Source organism: Urocitellus parryii, chromosome 3, assembly GCF_045843805.1.
Source record: "Urocitellus parryii isolate mUroPar1 chromosome 3, mUroPar1.hap1, whole genome shotgun sequence".
NCBI classification, from domain to species: Eukaryota; Metazoa; Chordata; class Mammalia; order Rodentia; family Sciuridae; genus Urocitellus; species Urocitellus parryii.
This window is the reverse complement of record NC_135533.1, coordinates 165,061,539-165,083,529: the sequence shown is the minus strand read 5'-3', so window position 1 is coordinate 165,083,529 and position 21,991 is coordinate 165,061,539. Positions and strand designations below refer to the sequence as shown.

Sequence of the window (21,991 nt, the reverse complement as noted above, 5' to 3'; positions counted from 1 at the left end):
AGAGGAAAGGAGCGAGAGAAGAGGTTGTATAGAGTCATGGGGAGAAGCTTCAGCTGGTAGTGGTTTTCTCATTTTGCAGAGCCTAGTTATTCCTCTTGCATTTCAGTTCCTTAGGAATCCCTCATTTTCCCATCGACACTTCCCCTAACCCTTAGTGAGCTGCAAGAGTGTTTCTTGTCACCACATTGGTGCCTATGCATAGAGTCTGAAGGTGCCTTTGTCCTGTGCCAGTCTTCTGCAGACCTGGAGGCTGTCCTAAGGGTTCTTTCTGTTGACCTCTTCCTCCCAACGTCACTCCCATCTTCCATATTGCAGCTTCAACATGGCACTTTCTGTGTTGGGTTCCCCAGTTGTACTTGCTTGTGGCCCTAGCTCATCTTTGTGGCAATGGTTTTTGAAATGAACTGAAGGTTTGTGTTCCTCTCAAATTCACTAATCCCCACAGGAAGACATCTGGAGATAAGGTCTACGGTTGGCGATGAGGTCTGATGAATGGACACAACCCTTATGAATGGAATTAGAGCCCTTAAAAGAGCCCCAGAGAGTTGGTTTCCTCTTTCTCCCATGTGAGGATAGAGTGTAAATAAGGCTGTCTGTAAGCCACGAAGTGGGCCCTCATTAGGCACTGAATCTACTGGTGACTTGATCTTGGTTTTAACAACCAACAGAGCTGTGAGGAGCAAATTTCTGTTGTTTATTACCCATCTATAGTATTCTGTTATAGTAGCCTCAGTAGAATAAAACACTTACTGTAATTAATAGACCAATTGTGAAATTTATTGTTTAAGATCTATCTTTCCTGTTGCTCCATGAATCAGGACTGTAACTACCTAGGTATTTCTGCTAAATTCTTGGTATCTAACACGCAGTTTGACGCGTCATGAACGTTCAGTACATGAGTTGTGTGGACGGACCAATGGCTTGTCAAAATGTCCATATTGAATATCAATGTAGGTAAAACTCAATGTAGGTAAATATAGGTACCTCAAGGTAGGTAAATATCAATGTGGGTAAAACTATGAGATGAGAGATGATGAGTCAAGTTCTGGAAGAACCCTGAGATGAGATTCTGCTTTTCCATGTAAATGAGTATGGGGTCTGAAATTTGTCATTCGGAGGATGGGTTCCTTCTGGAACCTCTGCTCATACTCACTTCCTGATTTAGAGATGGGCTCCGCCCTGTGTGGTGCTTTCTGAACACACTGTGGGCGAATGTGAGAGGAGAATCTGGATGAACACTTCTGAAATGGAACAATAGGTTTATGAAGCAGCTGGTGAGGATTCAATGTCAGGGCTATTGACATTCAATCCCCAGAGTCTTATTTCTCCAAAACATCTGCTTAGCAGGTTTGATTTTTGTTTTTTTCATTCTTAAACTTGCTCAGGGGGCAGTTGTTAGCCTTCCAACTTGGATATCCTTTTTGTCAAAGGCCAAGAAAACGTGGGGACTTGCCAGGGGCAGTGTTAGCTTTAGGGCCATCCTGGGAAGAGGGTATGAAGTGTCTTCCTGGAGCTTCCAGCCAGTGAGGAGGAAGATCTATAAGGGAACACCCAAGCACAGCATTCACTATCCTGGAAGTACACAAGGCATCAATTCTTTCTGAGAGATTCAGGGTGGTTCTGGTGGAAGAAGAGTTTCCTACCAGAGCAAGTTGGCTCAGACAGGGCCACTGGGAATTTCTCCTTCCCATGGAAAATATTATAGGCACGTGTGAATTCAAGGTCTATACAATTGTACACAATCCACAAAATATCTCCCTTTAGAGCACGGCTCTTCTGCAAAGAAGACAAAGTAGGTTGACCTGTGGTCTGAGATGGTCCTTAGGCTACGTTAAAGATGGCCAAACAGTAAAGGTTGCATCCCAAGAGGCTGAAGTATAGATTGATGTACCTCTTTTATTCTCATATTGGAGCTCAAACCTTAGAGAGCTATTGGGGGGGGGATTTTGGGGGGAACTGGGTAAATGATCTCTGTGATTTTTACCACCGGTTTCTAGTTTTGTGGTTGCAGGGGGATGAAGGGAAAACAACAACAACAACAACAACTAGTATTTGTAAACTGTATTTTTTTCCTGCTAATAATTTTTTAGAGACTGTATGGAGTGCAGTCCCTCCCCTCACCCCTCCTGGGGACTATCTGGAGAATATCCCCAGTCTGGACACTTTGGAAGAAGATTCAGCAGTTATAAGCAATACCGTTCTGGCACAGAGCTAGCTTCCACCCAACTTTAGGCAGCAGAATATTGGCAAATCTAAAGAATGATTACTCCTCCTGAAACTTGGACAGTTTCTAATGACATCATAAAAAGAAGCAAATAAAATGGAAGTCTGCGAGAGGAAACAAGGCCATTTTTTTCCTCCCTGTTCCAAGTACTTAAGCCTTGAGAAGAAATAGCCTTCTGTCAATCTAGGCTGAGGTTCTTGAGAGCACCTATCAGTGGCCCATTACACACACATTTCAAAGCTGCGGTTGAGCCATAATAAGGAAAACAGAGCCTTCCATCTCTAGTGCTCCTTTGCAAGCAAAAAACCGAATTAACCTTGACAAAAGAACCGTTTATGCATATTGCTTCATGAAAGATGCAGTGTAGGGGTGGACAGAGTCCTCCAAAGAAAATCTCCACTGGTCATTTTTTTTTGTTTGGGGATGATAACACTCCTCCAGGGGGAGGGCCTCTCAAGGACAATCCTCACCATGGTTATTTATGTTTGGCCACGCTGAAGGATTTTTGGAACATCTTGAAAAACAGCATTTGAAAGTCCTAACAGCTCCTTTAGCTATTGGCTTTTCTTTGCTATTTTTGGATTGTTATTTTACCTAGAGAAAATAAAGGGGGTATGGGTAAAAACTGATAATGCCACCCTTGCTCAGAGAGAGGGTCCTGGTACCCAAAGGCTCAAATGACGTATGATAGAATGTGTCAATCAGGAGGCATGTGACCAGAGGGTGCTGTCTAGACACAGGTGCTCACTAACAGTGTGGCAGCTTTTTTTTTGCCCAATCCCTCAAACACTCTTGCTCCTATCATTTGTCCCCTGGTGTGGTGGTCACTGGGGAGGAAGAAGTTAGGAGTGGGGTGAGTGACGGTTGAGGAGAGGCATGCCCCAGAAAGCCACCAGATAGACACAGAAGTCACAGAGGCAGGCACAGAGCACAGAGAAGGCACGAGAAGCACCTTAGTTCACGTTCACGAAACAGACTGAGTCTGCCATGGACTAGCTTTGTGATGATACATAGACACCTTCATTCATCTGAATTTTGGTTTCCACATTTGAAATGGTGATAATAAGCCTCATAGAATTATTGACAAGATCACAAAGGTGAATCCTTTGTGGTGACCCTGGATTTGCTCTCCTTCTCCCTCTAAACACACACACACACACACACACACACACACACACACAAACACACACGTAATACCATACCACTGCCACCAACAACAACCACAACACTAGTAATAATGACAGTGACTGCAAAAAACCAAAAGAGACTCACTGGCTTTTTACTATGAACCAGTCCAAATGTTTTACCCACCTTACCTCTTTAAATCCTTCTAATGACCCACAGAAGCAAGTGCTGCTCTTGAACCCCATTTCCAGCAAGAAAATGAGGCCAAAAATGTTAAGGTGAAAAGGAATTGAGTTTGGAACTGGGTAGACTGGCTCCAGAGCCCATGTTAGCTCCGATATGAAAGAGCAGAACTATCTGACCTCAAATGTCCACAGGCTGAGATGATGTGATGGGGTTGCTGGACATGGTATACCCTGCAGGTACCACCTCATTTTGCACTAATTGCTCAGCAGAAGACTGGGGACCAATGACCAACAGCAATGGACTCAACAGCAGTGGTCACTCCAGCCTTTCCCAGCCAACATAGACAGCATGGGGGTCAAGTGTAGGGAGAGACTAGGAAGGCCAGTCCTTCCAATGAATGAAAGAAAGCCTTAGTAGTGGTGTGTCAAAATCAGCATTTACAGACATAAAAAGGCACCCAGGGCTCGGGCATAGTTTCCTGGATTAGCTTCTTTACCCATTTGCTCTTATTTCCTTAGTTTTTATAAAATGGATGGACTTCTTCAGAGAACCTTCTTGGAATTTAGCTTTTTTCTCAAACACCTATTTCCCTGGGTTCTTAGCTATCTGACCAAGGCCAGAATCAGAAAGATTCCCATACACTCATTGTTTTTTTTTTTTTCCCCCAGGAAATAAACTGAATCAGATCCCTCTTGTGTGCTTGGACACTTTTGCTACTTCCTGACACAGGGTCAATTCCAAGTGCAATATTAGTTTGTAAGCTGGGGTATTAGTATCTTTCTCTGATAGGAGATGATTATATCTTCATCTGATTTACAGCAGTGTGTAGAAAGGAATTTTTCCATCAAGGAACTGTTTAGATATTATTTCTCACTGTATTTACAACAGGGCCAGGAAGAAGAGGGTAATATTGCTCTGTCTAGAACAAGAGTCTAAATGGCATTTCCACATTTAAATGATAGCTTGAAAAAAAAAAAAACCCATGGTGTTTCACTCTGACTTCTGCCACTGAGATCACAAAAGCTGAACTATTTATATTATATAATTAGCTTGAGAATTTAGGAATTTTATCCCCAAAATGTGGCCAAAAGAACTGGTAAATATCACACCAGCACTAATGCCACAATCTGCCATTTAAGCTTCAATGTCAACTTCAGATCACATCATTTAAATAACTTAGACTTAATTTGAGGGTGAAATGTGGGGACACTTTAATATTAACATGAGAGGATTTGGGAAAATGTTTGAACAGGGATTAAGAAGTTTTTTTTCTACTAGATTAAAAGGGCAAAAATGCACCCCAATCTCTTCCTGGGATTTTATGTAAGGCAGTGTGACTGATGTTCACAGGGGGACTATCTCTGTCTGATGTACTTGTGTCACCATGTCTGTCCGATGGTTTGTGGGATACTGTAGTGATGGGATTGATAGGTAACCGTTCAGGGCTGTGGGTGAGGGGAGACGACTTGCTCTTGCCTCCCTTGTCTCCTAGGATGAGAGGACAAACACAAGCCTTGCAGTAGCTGTGTCTGATGCTAAGAACACTACTGGCAGAAACTCCAGGGTCTCTACAACCTCTTTTCAAGATTGCAAAGAAATCAAAGCAGAGAGCACTCTGAATTCCACAAGCCAGCTCTGCCTGATGCTACTACCTGTAAGGGCTTCTAGAGAAGCTGAAGGGAATATATAGCAAATCCTAGTGGAAGAAAGTTGTTTCCTAGAGGGGCCAGCATTAGGGAGAGAGGACTGGCAAGCCCTCTTGTCCTGGAGTAATTTCCTACCTCTCACCTGATTATTCAAAAGGAAATGCATGAAATTTAGAATTACAGGTGTTATGGTTTAGATATGGGATAAATCCCAAAAGCTCATGTGTGAGACAATGTAAGGATTTTTAGAGGTGAAATGATTAGATTATGAGGTTAATAATCCACTGACATGGGTTAAATAGGTGGTAACTGTAGGCAGGTAGAGTGCGGCTGGAGGAGGTGGATCACTGGGCAGGGAGTAACTTTGGGGTGTATATTTTGTGAGTAGAGTTCTCCCTGCTCCCCTGGTGGTTGTATCCTGAGCTGCTTTCCTCCACTGTGAGGTTCTGCCTCACCCTGGGCCCAAAGCGATGGAGTTGGCCCTCTATAGACCAAGACCTCTGAAACCATGAGCACAAATAAACTTTTCCTTTTTTATTTTTTCTTGTCAGGTCTTTGGTCAGGGTCGTGAACAAGCTGACTAAAACAAGGGGACTCAGGTTTCTGCTTATTAACTGAATGAACTTGGACCTGTCATTAAAACTTGGCAGAGCGTTGATGGCTGAGTCCTCTACAGCAATGGCCCAAGCCAGTGTTTCCCAGTCAACATGGACAAGGTGGGGATGAAGTGCAGGGGGTGATGAGGAAAGGGTGGGCACATTAAAAGAGAGAAAGGAAGGCTTTGGTCATAATTTGTCAAAACCAGGAACACGCTAGAAGGCATTTGAACTCAGGCATGGTGTCCTGGTTTAGCTTCTTTTCTCACTTGCTCTTACTTCCTCAGCTTTGATTTGCCCAAACTGTGCAGAAGCTTGTAACTCCAAGGGTAATGTCTACTCTGAATTGTCCACTTGACTGGATTAAGAGATGCCTAAGATTAGGAGGCGTCTGGGTGTGTCAGTGAGGGTGTGTCTAGGAATGATTGGCATGTGGGATAGCAAATGGAGAGGAGACCCTCCCTAAGTGTGGGCAGCCCCATCCAATAGGCTGGAGGCTTGGATGGAATTAAAGTTGGAGGAACAACAGCCTCAGATGCAAGCTCAATTCTTCTTAGATGGGTTCTTGATGGCTGCTGTGATCACCTGAGGACTTCAGATGCCTGCTTCTTTATTCTTCCAAAGTGGACTCTGCCATTGATTCTCCAGGGAGTTTCTAGACGCCTCTGGTCTCTGAATGGGATCCCTCTAGTTCTGAGGCATCAGCATCTTGGACCGAGCAGCTACTGGTTCCTCCAGCTCTCCAGCCTGCCGACAGCCATTGTGGACTATCCAGCTTCTGGTTGGGTTAGCCAGACTACTAAATCCACCAAGGATTGCCTAACCCAGGCCTCAGTGAGAGTGGATGTGAAATGCAGAGCCAAAGCCTGACCCATTTAATAAAGGGCTGCTTAGCAGAGAGAGCCAGGATAAGGGAAGTTGAAAGGATGCCCGAGGGGAATACTGGATTCTCAGATTGAGGTGAAGAGGAACAGGCCTGTATTTGAAAAGGTATTTTGTCATGGTAGTTTGCATATTAGTTAAGAATGCAGTTTCTGAACCTTGGTCAAGTACTCTGATGCCTCTGCTTTAACCTCCTCATCTAAGAAGTGGGGACCGATAGTACCTTTCTCATAAGGTCATTGGAGGTCAGATATGGTGGGTAAAATGCTTAGAAGAGATTCTAGCACATAGTGAATGGTGCATAGGTAATAGTTAATAGCATTAGGACACATCTGGGGCATCTCAAATTCATAATGGCACCCTCTCTACGACCACCGTAAGTACCACCTTTACCCTAGGTGATACATCTCCAGCATCTTTGAGACAAGGGAGACCCACACCCTTTATCTATTGTGGATTGGTTGATTGCAACAGGGTTCGGTCCTTGAACTCAGTTGGGCCAATCAGAGGTTGATTCCCAGAATTGTGAATTTCAAGGGGTAGTGAGGAAGAGGAAGGGGAATTAAGGAGGAGGATTTGGAAGGGAGGCTGAATGGTTGATTCCCTATTTATATATACCAGAAACTAGAAGAGCTATGGGACAGCCCCACACCCCCCCACCCTGCAACTGAGACACTAGGAAAGCTGGTTTTATGAAGAAAGGATCATCAGTGTGACACACAGAGATGGAAGTGGACAGAAAGTCCTGACCCCTCTGTGGCCCCTGATTCCAGTTCTTTCCTGGAGTCTGGCTGTACTTTGACCATGGGTTTCTTGATTCTTAACATCATTCCCTATTTCCATTAGTTTCCTCAAGTTGGTGTTCTCCACTTGCAATCCACAGTGCTCAACCCATCTTTTACATAAGGAAACAGAGTGAATTATCCATGATGTTGCGGGGGGTGGGGGTGGGTAACACCCAAAGGTAGGAATTTTTGGTTATCACATGTACAGGAGCCAACATTCAGCCATATGGATTGAATTGCATATCTTCCACTAAAATTCACTGTGGGGCTGGAAATAGAAAATCAGGACTTGCTAAAAGGAGAGAAGCAAGGTGCTTTGTTTAAATATCTCTTCATGAACTAGTCAATATATGAGATCTTGATATTTTATTTAAATTTTGGTAGAGGAGATATTTTTTAGTTTTCCCCAGTGTGAGCCTGGTTGGGTTAGGCAAAGGGAGAATTGATTTTTCTAACTCGAGTTTTTATAGCTAAGACAACCACAACACAAAAATAACTGGACACAGGTATGTGAACATCCTGAGACTCCTTAGTATCTCTGTGAATTCTCTGTTTCTCTCTCTGCATTGGCTTTATCCTTCCAACTTTTTCTCCCCTATATGTAAGAATCAAACATGACTGCAGACTCCTTTCTATCCCTGGAAGACACAGTCTGGTTGGCCTGCAGTCCACAGGCCCAGAGGAGATTCATTGCACCAAACACCCATTTTTTAACCAACCACCAATGGCCAGGGAAGGCTGGGAACTGTGATATGTTCCCCATTTGTGAAGAGCTCACCTCACTCCAAGAACAAAGAGCCAGGGAGAAGGGATCATTGGCATGAAAAAATATTACAGAAGAAGGAAGCGAATCTCTAGGAGAAAAGGAGATAGCAGTGGGAAGACTACCTAATGGAAATCTGCAATACTCTAAATGTCTGGGTGGGTCTCTCCATGCATTCTGAAATTGTTCTCCATTTCCTGCACATGCTAACCAAGATTCATTTGCATTGCACATTTCATCAAAGAAAGCTTAGTTCTAAGTTGTTAATAATGTCCCACACATCAGAATACTAAGGGTGTGGGCTAGGGGAGAAAGTTCTTTGATTAGTTTAGGGATGAGCATCATGGCTCACTATATACCAATTATTCATCAATGCTCTTTGACAAATTAAAATTAGCCTAACATCAGCTTTTTAAATTATCATGTCAATCATGTCAAGTCTCAAAGAAAAAAAATTAGAGGTGTCATGAGCTTGTTTTTGAAGTGTATAATTTTATGTAGATAGGATGAATCTTATTAGTTGGGGTATAAGGTGTAACAGTTGCCTAAAAGGCAGGGGAATGAACCTAATGGCCTCCATTTTTTAGCCCATCCTCTAATGGGAGTGTTCTGGTTTGGATGTGAGGTGTCCCCCAAAAGCTCACATGTGAGACCGTGCAGGAAGGTTCAGAGGAGACATGACTGGGTTGTGAGAGCCTTAACCCAACCAGTGAATGAACCCTGATGGGATTAACTGGGTGGTGGCTGGAGGCAGGTGGGGGTGGCTGGAGGAGAGGGCATTGGGGCTTTGGGGTCTCTATTTATCTCTGATCACCATGTGAGCTGCTTCCCTCCACCACACTCTTCCTCCATGATGTCCTGCCTCCCCTCGAGCCCTGAGGAATGGAGCCTGCTGTCTATGGACTGAGACCTCTGTGACCATGAGCCTCCAAATAAACTTTTTCTCCTCTACAATTGTTCTGGTCAGATCTTTAAGGCCCAGTGGCAGAAAAGCTGACTAAAATAGCGAGACACCGAGTTTATAGGAGGAGTCAATTCTAAAGCCTGTGGATGTTTACTCCCACATTAGGCAGGGTTTTAAAACATAAGCGCCTTCTACACTACCTTTAGCCAAATCTATAACGGCATCCTGTTTTTAGCCACCAGACTGACTTGACTATAAACTGTAAAGGTGTCCAAAAACAAAACACAAAACGCTTCAGTGAAACTGCTTGAGCAAAAAACAGAGGGCTTCTCCTGCCTCCCAGAATCTCTCTTTGGTTTCTGATCTGGTAAAATTCCTTTCTCTGTCCAAGTCCTGAGATACCTCTCTCCACGGAGAGTAAGGGCCAGTGCTAGGTGCTATTCTGTGTACATGCTGTTATTTATTTTTAGTTATACGTGGTAGTGGAGTGTATTTGGTCATATTATATATCCATGGAGTCTAACTTATTCTAAATATGTTCCCAGTCTTGTGGTTGGACAGGATGTGGAGTTTCACTGGTTGTGTGTTCATATATGAGCAGAGGAAAGTTCTCTCCCATTCATTCCACTGTCTCTTTGATCTCTCCATCTTTTCTGACAGGTCCCCACCCTTACATGTTCACAGGACCTGTGGCTTCAGTAGGAACCAGCCAGAACTGGTATCTATTTAATTTTTTTGATATTTTATTCTTAATGGATTTTTGACATTAATTATGACTTAAAAAAAAACTCTTCAAAATATTATTTATTTTGATTAATGAGTTTCTGAGACCCTGTCACATTCTTCTCTTTTTGTTGTTGTTATACTGGGGATGGGATTGAACCCAGGGGCACTCAACCACTGAGCCCCATCCCCAGCCCTTTTGATATTTTATTTAGAGACAGGGTCTCACTGAGTTGCCTAGGGCCTTGCTAAGTTGCTGAGGCTGGCTTTGAACTCGTGATCCTCCTGCCTCAGCCTCCTGAACTGCTGGGATGACAGGTGTGCACCACGGTGCCCGACTCCCACTATGTCTGTACTTGAGGTGCTCAGCCTTGCATCAACCCTGATTAGACAAATCTTCAGTGAGGGTCCAGTACAGCATCTTAATTAGTGCCTGTCATGCTTCATGGAGATTTCTCCATCTCTAAAACAAGAATGATGACAGAAACAACCTCAGAGTTCTGCTTTCAGAATTGACTGAGATGGTCCATGGTAAGCATTGAGCATGCTTAGCCCAGAATCAGGGCCCAAGGAAGACTATAGGCCTTGCAGCTAGTAATAATAACATGATTGGCAGCTGCAGCAATAGTAGTAGGTAACACCTAGCTACACTCATTAATGACAAGGAAGATCTCAACCCTGGGGTGACCAATCCATTTCGAGATTAGACAGGTAAACAGAGGCTCACCATTCAGTGACCTGGTGTCATAAAGGTCTATGTGCGGTATGCTAGGCACTCGGTGGTCAGAGAAGATGTGCTCACAGAGAGACAGACTGAGTCAGGAGTTTGCTAAGTGGAAGGGAGAAGAAAGGTCCATCCAGGCTCAGGCATCAGTGGGTACAAAGAAACTGAGCTTGGAAAAGGCCTGGTAGGTTTAGAGGAAGATACTTTCTTTTTGTTCTTTTTCTTTTTTCTTTTTTTGGTACTGGGATTGAACTCAGGGGCACTTGACCGCTTAGCCACATCCCCAGCCCTATGTTTGTATTTTATTTATAGACAGCATCTCACTGAGTTGCTTAGCTCCTCCCTAAATTGCTGAGGCTGGCTTTGAACTCAGGATCCTCCTGCCTCAGCCTCCCAAGCTGCAGGGATTCCTGGTGTGCACCACCGAGCCAGGCTAGAAGGAGACACCTTCTGCAGCTGGATCAGAGAGGCCTGGTGAGAGCTGTAGGAAATGAGGCCAAGAAGGGAAGCTGTAGTCTGTTGACTAAGAGCCTTGAATACCACGGTAAAGAGGTTGGTTAGATTGGGTCCTGGGATCCATGTGAGATCTAGTGAGGGCTCCGAAGCTCTGTGGTGAGGGCCTCACATGTGGTTTTTACAATGGCTACAGCAAGCAGGATGGACAGTCTGGGGAGGGCCAGAGCCAGGGACCTACTGGGACTCTACGATAGCTTCCAAGTGCTGCAGACTTGGGCTGGATCAGAGCAGCCGTGGAGCAGGAAGGCAGGAGATCTCCAACCCACATTCAGGAGGCTGAGTCAGGATGCTGGGTGGCTGCTAGTGGGGGTGTGGGCAGGAGGAAGAAGAGGTTGATAGTGACTGGGAACCTTCATCCATACTAACTGGATAAAGAATACATGGAGAGCAGGAAGTGGAGGTGTATGTACGGGGTGGGAGGAAGAAGGTAGGAGCCCGGTTTCCAACACATCTGACTTGAAACACCAGGGGAATGTCTAAGTGCATATGTTAAGTAGGTGGTGGGAAAATGTGATCCTAGGATTCGGGAGAAAGGTAGAATCTGAGTTTGGGTAGTCACTAGAGCATGTGGTATCTCTGGGAGGGTACGGGTTGGCTAAAGGCCCAATCAGAGCTGGGGAAGGGACCCCAGGGCTCTTGACCACTGAGCTGCATCTTTAGCCCTCTTTATTTTTTTAATTTGAGACAGGGTCTCACTCAGTTGCCCAGGTTGGCCTCAAACTTGCAATCCTCCTGCCTCAGCCTCCTGAGTTGCTGAGATTACAGGTGTGCACCCCGTGCCCAGCTCAACGTTATCTTTCAAAAGCTTTTAATAATCAGTGTGTTTCCTGGGTTGGACATTTGGCCTGGTCCCCAGCAAACGTCCCCCAGGTTTCCTTACCCTGGCTATTTGGTCTGCCATCTGGAGACGTCCATCCAACTCTCTTCGGATCTGGGCCGCCTGTTCATCCGGATTGTCCAGCTGCACAAAAGCACAAATATACAGACCTTCAGCGTGGGTCACAAAAGCCAACCGACTCACCATGTTTCATTTTGCATGCCCCTCTGGGATCCGTGGACATAGTACACTAGAAGAAGCTTCTTGCCACCAACAAGCCTGGTTTGAGTGAAATCCCAAGTTAAGTTCTTTTGGGTGGAGCGCGGTGGGTTAGAAAGTTGCTAAGAGACACTTGAATGACCTTGTGTGGGACTCATCATCAATCACTTGTGAATTGGTCCCCATAAGTGTTTCTAATGGGGGGGGCACGAAACACCCCTGATTTGGCCAGGGGTGTTTACAGTGGACATGCAAGGAGGGGGATGACCAGGTGACTATTAGAGATGTAGGAAGCAGACACCAGGATACCCACATGCATTTCTGGTTCCTGGTCACCACTTACTCTGTGGCAATTCCTTAGAATGGAGGGATCTAGGGACCCAAAAAGGGGCCGACTGCTTTGGTTGTCTAATGAAAGAATAAACAAGGCTCATCGTCGGACAAAATGCCCGTTTGTTGAGGAACAGCTCTGCATATTTATAGAGCCGGGGGTGGTTTGACAGTTATGACAGTTTAACGGTTGAAGGGTTTGACAGTTGGCATGGGGTGCTTCCTGATTGGTGGGTAAGGATCATGTGAGCCAGCAGGGCTAGTCTGATTGGTGGGTAAGGATCATGTGAGCCAGCAGGGCTGGTCTGATTGGTGGGTAAGGATCATGTGAGCCAGCAGGGCTAGTCTGATTGGTGGGTAAGGATCATGTGAGCCAGCAGGGCTAGTCTGATTGGTGGGTAAGGATCATGTGAGCCAGCAGGGCTAGTCTGATTGGTGGGTAAGGATCATGTGAGCCAGCAGGGCTCACCATTGGATGGTTCTTCTCGGGGGATGGGGAAGTTAGTCTTTGGATCCAGGGCGACTCCCAACACACTCCATCACTGGACCATAGAAAACCAACGTGTCATTATATTCCTTCTTATTGAGCCCTGAGACCTTCTCAACTTGACCTGCAGGTGGCTGCCATGTTGGTATCTAAGACAAAATCTATCTCTGCCTTCCTTATTAATAACAGCTCTGAGGATATCAAGATCCCCTCCCCTCACTTGCCTAAATAAACCTGGACAATTCCTTGATGTCTCTGATTTTAGATTCTCCATCCACAGAACAAAAGATTGACTTCTGGAATCTTCGTCCCTTCCTATAAACCTATGAAAAAGGTTGATAAACATTTATGTAAAGGGCCGTATAATTAAGGCTTTATCCTTTGAGTACCAGAAGCTCTGTGCTGCAATGAATCCACTCCTGCATTACAGTGTGAAAACAGCCAGAGACAACATGTAAATGAATGAGCGTCGACAGGCTCCAAATAAAATTTTATTTGCAACAGGTGGCAGACCATGCTTGCGGATTCCTGGCCTAGGCCTCGAATTTTTTTCTATTTCCAAGCAAGCCTACCATTCTCCTGCAAACTGTAATTGAGTCTGCTTTTTCTGGTAAGACATGATTTATTTCATTCACAGGAAATTTTAATCAGAAACGGTGGTATTCAAATAGGGTGAGCTGGATTCCTCTTTGGAGCACATATCAACTCGAAATAAAAAGTTGCTGAATAGATGAGTTTCCCAAGGCCCTTTGTTCTAAAAGCCATTTTTTATTCATCAGTTTGAAGCTTCCTGCTTCTTACCCGGGCTATATAATGGTATGGAAAAGAGTTTCCTCTAATGTGATACAAACAATATCGCTACGAAATTTTTGGCCATACTTCTGAAGCCTCATGATTACTTCTTTTGTTTTTTTTTTCTTTCTTTTCCTTCTTCCCTTCCCCCTACCCTACTAGGGATTGGACCCAGAAGTGCTTTACCACTGAGCTATACCCCCAGCCCTTTTAATTTTATTTATTTATTTGGTACTGGGGATTGAATCCAGGGGTGTTTAACCACGGAGCCACATCCCCAGCCCCCCCTTGTTTCAATTTTTTTTTTAAATTCTGAGGCAGGGTCTTGTTAAGTTGCTCCGGGCTTCACCGAGTTGCTGAGGCTAGCTTTGAACTTGCTGTCTTCCTGTCTCAGCCTCCCAAGAGGCTAGGATCACAGCCTGTGCCACCATGCCCAACTTCTTTTTATCTTTACTTTTTTTTTTTTTTTTTTTTAATTTTGAGACTGGGTTTTGTTAATTTGCCATGGCTGGCCTTGAACTTGAGATCCTCCTCTGCCTCGGCCTCCCAAGTTTCTGGGATGACAAAAAGTGCAACACCTCATCTGGCTATGTCGAATCTTCTTATGAAACACCTTAGAAAATCCATGCGGCTCGGGGCTGTGCGTTCGAATCCCTGCTTGACCAGCAGCTCACCACAGCCTCCTCTACTCTTTCCCACAATCCCTAGACTGTGAAGAGTGGGCGGAGACATCTGGCTGTGTGTCCTGAGGCAGGAGGTGTCCAAGGGTGCCCTGCTGAGCAGCAGCACCGGGCAGCTGTTCCAGAGGACAGGCCTCCAGAGGGGCCCCAGAGGAGCCCTCAGAGATACTGGGGACATGCCATGCTGAAATGCACAGTCTCTGAGAAGTTCTGCCAGAAGGAAGAAGCCTGTTAGATTCTGACCAACTCGGCTCTGTTTTTTAAAAAAAATTTATTTGTCCTTTTTAGACCTGCGTGACAGTAGTGTATTTTGGCATACTACAAATAACATGGAGACTAACTTATTCTAATTAGGATCCCATTCTTGTGGCTGGACACGATGTGGAGTTTCCCTGGTCGTGTGTTCATAGAGGAACATGGGAAAGTTCTGTCCCATTCATTCCACTGTCTTTCCTGTTCCCATCCCCCTCCCTTCCTTTTGTTCCCCTTTCTATAATCCAATGAGCTGCTATCTCCCCCACCTTATTATGGATTAGTATCCACCTATTAGAATATTTGGCCTTTGTTTTGGGGGGATTGGCTTATTTCACTTAGCAGGATAGTATGCAGTTCCATCCTTTTACCAGCAAATGCTATACCTTCATTGTTTTTTTATGGCTGAGTAATATTCCATTGCATATATAGACCACCTTTTTTAATCCATTCATCTATTGAAGGGCATCTAGATTAGTTCCATAACTTAGCTATTATGAATTGTCAGCTCCTGCTTTTTAGCAGAAACATATTTGTGTTTTTTGCATAATACCCAGAGAACACCAGTAGGAAATCCTGCTCTAAATGAATATAAAGCACACCATCCCGTCACCACTGACCACTGGTCCACCCCATCATGGTTTACTGATAGATACCCAGGGGAAACTGTGTTCTCTGCATTGTATTTAGGCTCTAATGAGCTGCTTTACTTTTATCCCCTGGGAAAGCCCAAGAGTTTTTCAGATCCAGGTCAGACCTACTGGGACAGCTCAGAAATGTCTTGCTCAAAACACGTATGCAAATGAAACATCCCACAGCTTCCCAGAGAAGCAGCAAAGCAGACTGGTCAGGGGTTGCAGCACCAAGTTCTGTCAGGAGATCCGGTTGTTCACACAGGTGAAAACTGAGAAGGGAAATCAGTGAGAACCAGCCCCATTGCGGAGTTTCCCAGGAGCATTTGTATTCTCCCCTGAGCCCCACGGAGTACAGCAGAGAAAGCGGTAGAAGATGAACAGGCAGGAGCTACACTAAGCAGCATTCATCTATTCCCACGTTGACTCACTCATTCATTAAATGTTTGCTATGTAAAGAAAATGGAATTCAGAAAGGAACTAGCAAGACCCAGTCCCTAACTCCCTGGAGCAAAAAGCCAGCAAAACCAGGGAAGGTCACTTGAGCAATCTGGGCATAAAGGAAAAAGGGATTAGCATTTACTAGTCCCCATTTCAAACACCAAATACCCTCTGACCTGTTTTACAGCCTTTTCTGAAGAGTCCCCCTCAAACAGAAGCTTATTAGCTTCCAAAGCGAAAAAGATACTGGGGTCAGGAAAATCTGTCTGTTCCTGAAAATTTATCCACACATTAGCATCATCAAGACTTTGAGAACGTTCTCTGTGTAACTGCATTTAACTTTGTCTTTTACACAATTACTTCATGGAAAACAAACCTTCCAAAGAACAGTTTGGGAAATTTCACATTTCCCAAGGGCAAAATAGCAACCTTAAGAGGTAGATACCATTAGTTTCCATTTTACGGATGAGGAAACCAAACCTCCGTTATGTGGAGGAACATGTCCCCGTCGGCACAGCTGGAGCTAGGCATTTGCACCTGACTTTGCTCTGCCTCAGATTGAAATTCTTCCCTGGCATTATGGTGGCTTCCTTTTTGGGTGCCTGGTTGTGATTTTCTAATTGGCTGTGGTGGTTAACTAACTCAGCATCTTCACTTTATATACATGAGTCAATCCGCCATACAGAGCCACCCTCTTGTCATTTGCTGTGTCTGATTTCTTCAGGGGAGGCTGTAGCAGAGCCAGAATCCTAAGAAATGACAGCCATGGGCACATCCTTTCCCTGACTCTGCTGCTCGGTGGCTGTGTGACCTTGAGCAAGTGACTTGAACCCTCTTTGGGCTTCATCTCTTCTCGTCTGAACATGCAGAATAACTCTACCTAAGGTTGCCAGGCAAATTAACAACAGATATAAAAGTGTTCAGCCCGGCGCTGGGCATGCAGAGAACCCTCAGGAAATGGTGGCTGGGGCTGTCTGGGCTGTTAATGGAGCAGCCCGCCCTGGCTGCATTTCTGATGTGGGCCACCGTGGGGCGGCAGAGATTCAGAAGAGAGGCACCAGACAGGACAGAGGGCTCTGAAGTGGCTGTGCCTCGGAGGCCCTCATCTCCTGACGCACTTCCCTGGCTTCTCAATGTCTCCCGCTTTCTGTGGGGTCGCGTCCCTTTCCTCTGTTGGACTCTAATTAGCAGGAGTGACCAGAAGGCGGACACATCTGCCTGACAGCTAATGATCTAGAGAGAGAAAGAAAAGGGGACGGCCACTGAAGTTCCCTAAAATAGCCGGGCGTGATGGAGAAGGCGTCCTCCGTCACGGGCTGGATGGGTCTGGCGCGTGAAATCCACACAGATAAAGAGGAATCGAGTAATTACCCTTTCAAGTGCAGGGAAGGGAAAGGTGGGGGGGGAGGGGGGCTTCCATGGAAACGGGGTTCTGTTTGCGCTGGTCTTTTCCACCGAGGACAGGGAAGGTCAGCAGGAGAACCAGGCCAAGGGCAGACCTTTCACCTGGACAGCCAGCTCCTTAGGGTTGGAAATGCACCTGGGCAGGAAGGCTCCTTTAGCTAATTAGGAAAATCACCTTCTTCCAGCAGAGGTCAAGGAGAGGAGGGGCAGCTGTTTTTGGACTTGTCCATCAAGCACAGGGAACTACTTCCTGGGGCCTCTCTTTGGAGATGGGGAGCTGAGCTAGCATGGCATGAATGCCTACAGGAAGGTCACAGGGTCAAGTGGCCCCAGGCCATGTGACTCTTCTCTGCTCACTGTCATGCCCTGTGAGTCAAGGCACAGAGAAGAACTCAGACCAGCACCGATGTTGAGCCCGTGTGGACACTGGCCACTTGGAACTGCACCCCATCACTCCTTGGCTGGGGGACCTTGTGAAATCTCTTAGTGCTGCCCAACCTCGGTTTCCTCATTGGCAAAATGGAGACCTTTCTATCTCGGAAAGGAAGAAATGACTTCATGTACGAAGGATGCAAGGGAAGTCGGACCTCCTCAGGTCCGAATCTTGGCTTTGCAATGTCCTCATGGAAGGGATGGAAAAATGGCTCCACTGAGCCTCAGTTTCCTCATCTGTAAGCCTGGGATGAGGTAACCACCCCCCACCCCCACCCCCAACATCTTATGATCAGTTCAGGTGATATGTATACAAAGCTCCCGGCATGGTACCGGCACACAGTAGGTCCTGCAGTTCAGCAAATAGTTTCTAGAGTTATCCCATTTTAGAGGGGGCACTCCTGGATGGACACTCTCCTCCCTCCTTTTGGGATTTTTTTGACAGAACCCGTCCTGGGGCAGGGAGCCCTGGAATGGTCTTTAGGAGTCTGGGGTCTGGTCCTGGATTTGCCCTCTACTGTGGGACCTTGGGCCAAAGTCACAGCCCCTTCCTAGGAGAAAAGTGACAAGCGACCGTGTCCTAGGAGGCTCTGAAAGGCCTTACTAGCTTTTCTCAAAGTTGTGTTCTGGGGCCCAGGAGTCCTGCAGCCTCTCTAGATCCCACATGAGAAAGAGGTCGAAGGTCAGACCGAGTCTGGAAACACTGCTCCCTCTCCCCTCTCCTCAGAGGGGCACAAGGCACGTGAGCAAGAAACCCAATTGAGAGCAGCTCCGGATTTCCCCAACTTATCGGGGTGGCTTATTTGAACACCCCAAGGACACATATTGGAATAGGTAACTGTCAGGGGCTCCCAGGACATCACAGCCATAAGGAAGCAATCCCAGCTTGTAGAATTTTCCAACATCATTCTTATTTCTGCTTCAGGCAAGCAAAGAAAGATGTGATTCCAATGTGCAGAAAAATATCAGCAGAGATAGGCAGATTGCTTAATGCATTATTTCAATAATTGCCCTACTTAAAAAAAAAAAAGAAAAAAGAAATCCATGGAACTCAGCTGGTCCAGCAAATGAACCAACTCTGACCTGGGGACTAAAATAAAGAAGCCCGGAACTCTAACCAGTGGGAGCTCGAGATCCTCCTGCCTCAGCCTGGTGACGCAGTATCCTTGGGCTGGCCTTGGTCTCTGTTGTGCTCTGTGACCTCATCAGACACCACCCTCCCCACCAGCAGAGGTCTTTGGAAGGGTTAGCAGCCTCCTAGTCCTTTTATTAAAATATATGTCTTAAAAATGTTTATTTATAGTTTTGGGGTACCAGAGATTGAACCCAGGGGAGCTTAACCACTAAGCCACATCCCCAGCCCTATTTTGTATTTTATTTAAAGACAGGGTCTTGCTGAGTTGCTTAGGGCCTCCATAAGTTGCTGAGGCTGGCTTTGAACTCTCGATCCTCCTGCCTCAGCCTCCTGAGCTGCTGGGCTTACAGGCGTGCGCCACTGTGCCTGGCCCTTCTAGCCCTTTTTACGCGCTGTCCTGACACATGCACTTCCTCATGCATGGGACATGCCTCTGTGTCTCCTCCTTGACGCTAACATCTTATCCTTCATCCTTCAGCTTTGCAGCAAATCCTTCTCCAGCGGGCTCTGGACTAAGTGGATTTGCGCCATCATGCGCTCTCCAAGCATTAAGCCCTTTCCTTCCTGGCATTTGTGGCCATCATAACTTTACCCTTGTGATCATTGGATAGTCCCTAGCAGGCTGTGAGCTCCACAAAGGATGGCTGGGGGTCTGCTCACCGCCGCACCTCGGCACCTACTGCAGAAGCAAATATACAGTGGGAGTAAACAACTGGGCTATGAATAAAATGACTGTCCGGCTGACAACAGGACTGAGTTAATTAACTGTGACCCAGAGCGAGAGAGCGACCTGCCCAGAGTCACAGCACCATCATCGAGCATGCTGGGAACAAATTCCCAGTCCTCTAACTTCTGGTTTGCTGGGCCTCGCTGCTTGGTGAGAAGACAGTTCTGTGTGGCCACAGGTGAAGGCTGGCCTCTTGCTGGCCCGCAGCCCGTCCTGGTCCTGATAGAGCATCCTGAGTGTGGGCTTTCAGGGAGGGAGGCAGGGTTATCTTGAAGCCACTGTGATGCAAGCCCCCTGCTGGTGTGGGTTAACTCCATCCATTCACTTTGTTGCTTCTCTGCTTTGCAGGCAGGGTGGGGGGGCTGGGCTCCCCGGGGATTGGGGTTGGAGTGCAAAGAACCTCCTAAACCTCTCCATCAGCTGGCACACCTTTTCTCCACAGCTCTATGTTTTTATTTATATTTTTAATCTTCCTTTAAAAGCAAACTGCTCCAGCGACTGCCACCTTCCTGGTGCACACTGTAGCCTGGAAAGTTACAGCCGGGACCAGGAGATGTGGGTGCTCCTGTGTTCTAGAATGAACTGAAGTTTTTTGAATTATGATTATATAATCACCTTCAGTGCCTAATTGTCACCTCCCGTTTCCTTTCCTTCTGATTCCTGTTTGTCTACTTTTAATGTTGGGGCTCTAAAAAGTGGTTGGCAGGTCTCCCTTCTACCACGTAAGTTCACATCTGTGCCTTTGAGCCCGAAGCTGAGTGACCTTAGGCAAGTTATTGGACCTCTCTGAGCCTTAGAGTTTTTGTTCAACTCCTTTAACTCTAATATGGGAATAATAAGGATACTATCCATTTTACAGGCTTGATCTGAGCTGAAGTATGATGGTATGGTAGGATACTTATCAGAGAGCTCGGCATGCAGGCATGTTTGGTGAATCTGAGCATCCATCGGACCCTGGCATTCCACAGACCTCCCATGTTCACCTTCACGCAGATTATGATTTATTATGATTATGTCACTCAAAGTGACAGATCAGGGTACCCCCGTTCAGGACCAAGCTTTAGAAGGTTAAGTAGTTTGCCTGTAGTTCAAGGGATAACTGGCCCTGCATAGAGGGTTTATCCCTTATTAAAAAAAAAAAAATAGCAGAGGCTGGGTGCAGTGGTGCATGCCTGTAATCCCAGTGGCTGGGGAGGCCAAGGCAGAAGGATCGCAAGTTCACAGCCAGCCTCAGAAACTTAGTGAGGCCCTCAGCAACTTAGCAAAACCCTGTCTCTATATTAAATACAAAATAGGCTGGGGATGTGGCTCAGTGGTTAAGCACCTGGGCTCAACACTCAGTAGCAACAAAAGAAAGAAAGAAAGCAAAGATTTAGAATCAGAAATCTTGAGATCCAACACAGCACAAACTTCTTTTTTTATGGTGTGATCACAGCCAGGACCCTTGGCCTTTCTGATCATCTGTGCCTGTAGCTCCAAAATCATAACCTCAGGGGACAACTGCCATGGCGATGACAATCAGCATTTCCTCACAGTGGGGGTGCCAAACATGGCTGGTATATAGGAGTCTATTATTATCAGTGGAGGAGACTCTGATGAAATATGCAGACTTGACTCCCACCTGAGTCCGTATGGAGGCTTCGATTCCAGGGTTATTTGTAGAGAGAACATAGAATTAGGTATCCTGTGCACATTCAGTTACATTCTGTTTTTAGAAAAAAAACACCCAAGGAGGTACTACCTTGTTTGCAGGAGAGTTAAAATCAGACCATTGGCATCTTTCTTGACCAGGCTTTATTTCCTCTTCCAGACAAGACCTTGAGCAGGTCAAAGTTTCCATTCTGAATGATGCACTTCCCTCCTCAACTGCCAAATGCAGGGTTTAGCTCCCAGCTTTTGCTAGCCAATGGGAAGGTCACCTGCATCTGAGTCACCAGCTTGCTATCTTTGCTGGCTTCTGGCAATGCAGTAAATATAACACTGGAGTCCCAGATCCAGCAATGCTCAGAGCAAGCAGCAAATAAATCCATAAAATACCCCCCAAAACACAAAGCCAGTCCACTCCTTTGTGAGCTTCTAGTCATCATGCCGTCCCTTCCCCATGTCACCACAGTCCTGGAGTGACCTCCCCTCCTCTTCCTATCACTGCAAATCTGATATCTTATTCAGAGTTTGGCTTTGCATGGCCTTTCTTCAGGGCTGTAGCTACACATCCACTTGCTTTACTAGGCATGGCCAGCTGGTCTCCTATCTAAGCCATCCTGTGTCTCAGGTTTCCCTTCCAACCACCTGGGCTCCTATGGGGACTGGTAGTCAGGCACCCAAGAGATCCCTCCAATGTGATGAGGATTTGCAAAAGTTGCAGCTATAATGTTTCACTGTTGAGGTCGGACACTACGATTCTAATGCAGTGTGGAGGGTACTGCTCTTTTCTTTTTTTTTTCACCTACAACTTTTAATGAATCACCTTCATGATCTTCACAGCTGGATGGGCAGATGGCTCAGTTCACCTGCCCTGTCGGGAAACACAGGAACTGAAGCCATTCAAAGAAGAGTCTGGGCATTGTCT

General features: G+C 46.0%; 1 protein-coding gene across 15 annotated transcripts in view; it reads right to left on the bottom strand.

Annotated features, from left to right (window-relative positions):
- Cadps (calcium dependent secretion activator) overlaps positions 1-21,991 on the bottom strand; it is a 476,750-nt gene that overhangs the window by 261,670 nt on the left and 193,089 nt on the right. For all 15 annotated transcript variants that reach the window (XM_077795614.1, XM_077795616.1, XM_077795615.1 and 12 more), the window contains one exon: positions 11,955-12,035. In XM_077795614.1, the coding sequence (XP_077651740.1) occupies positions 11,955-12,035 (81 nt within the window). The remainder of the gene's footprint in view (positions 1-11,954; positions 12,036-21,991) is intronic.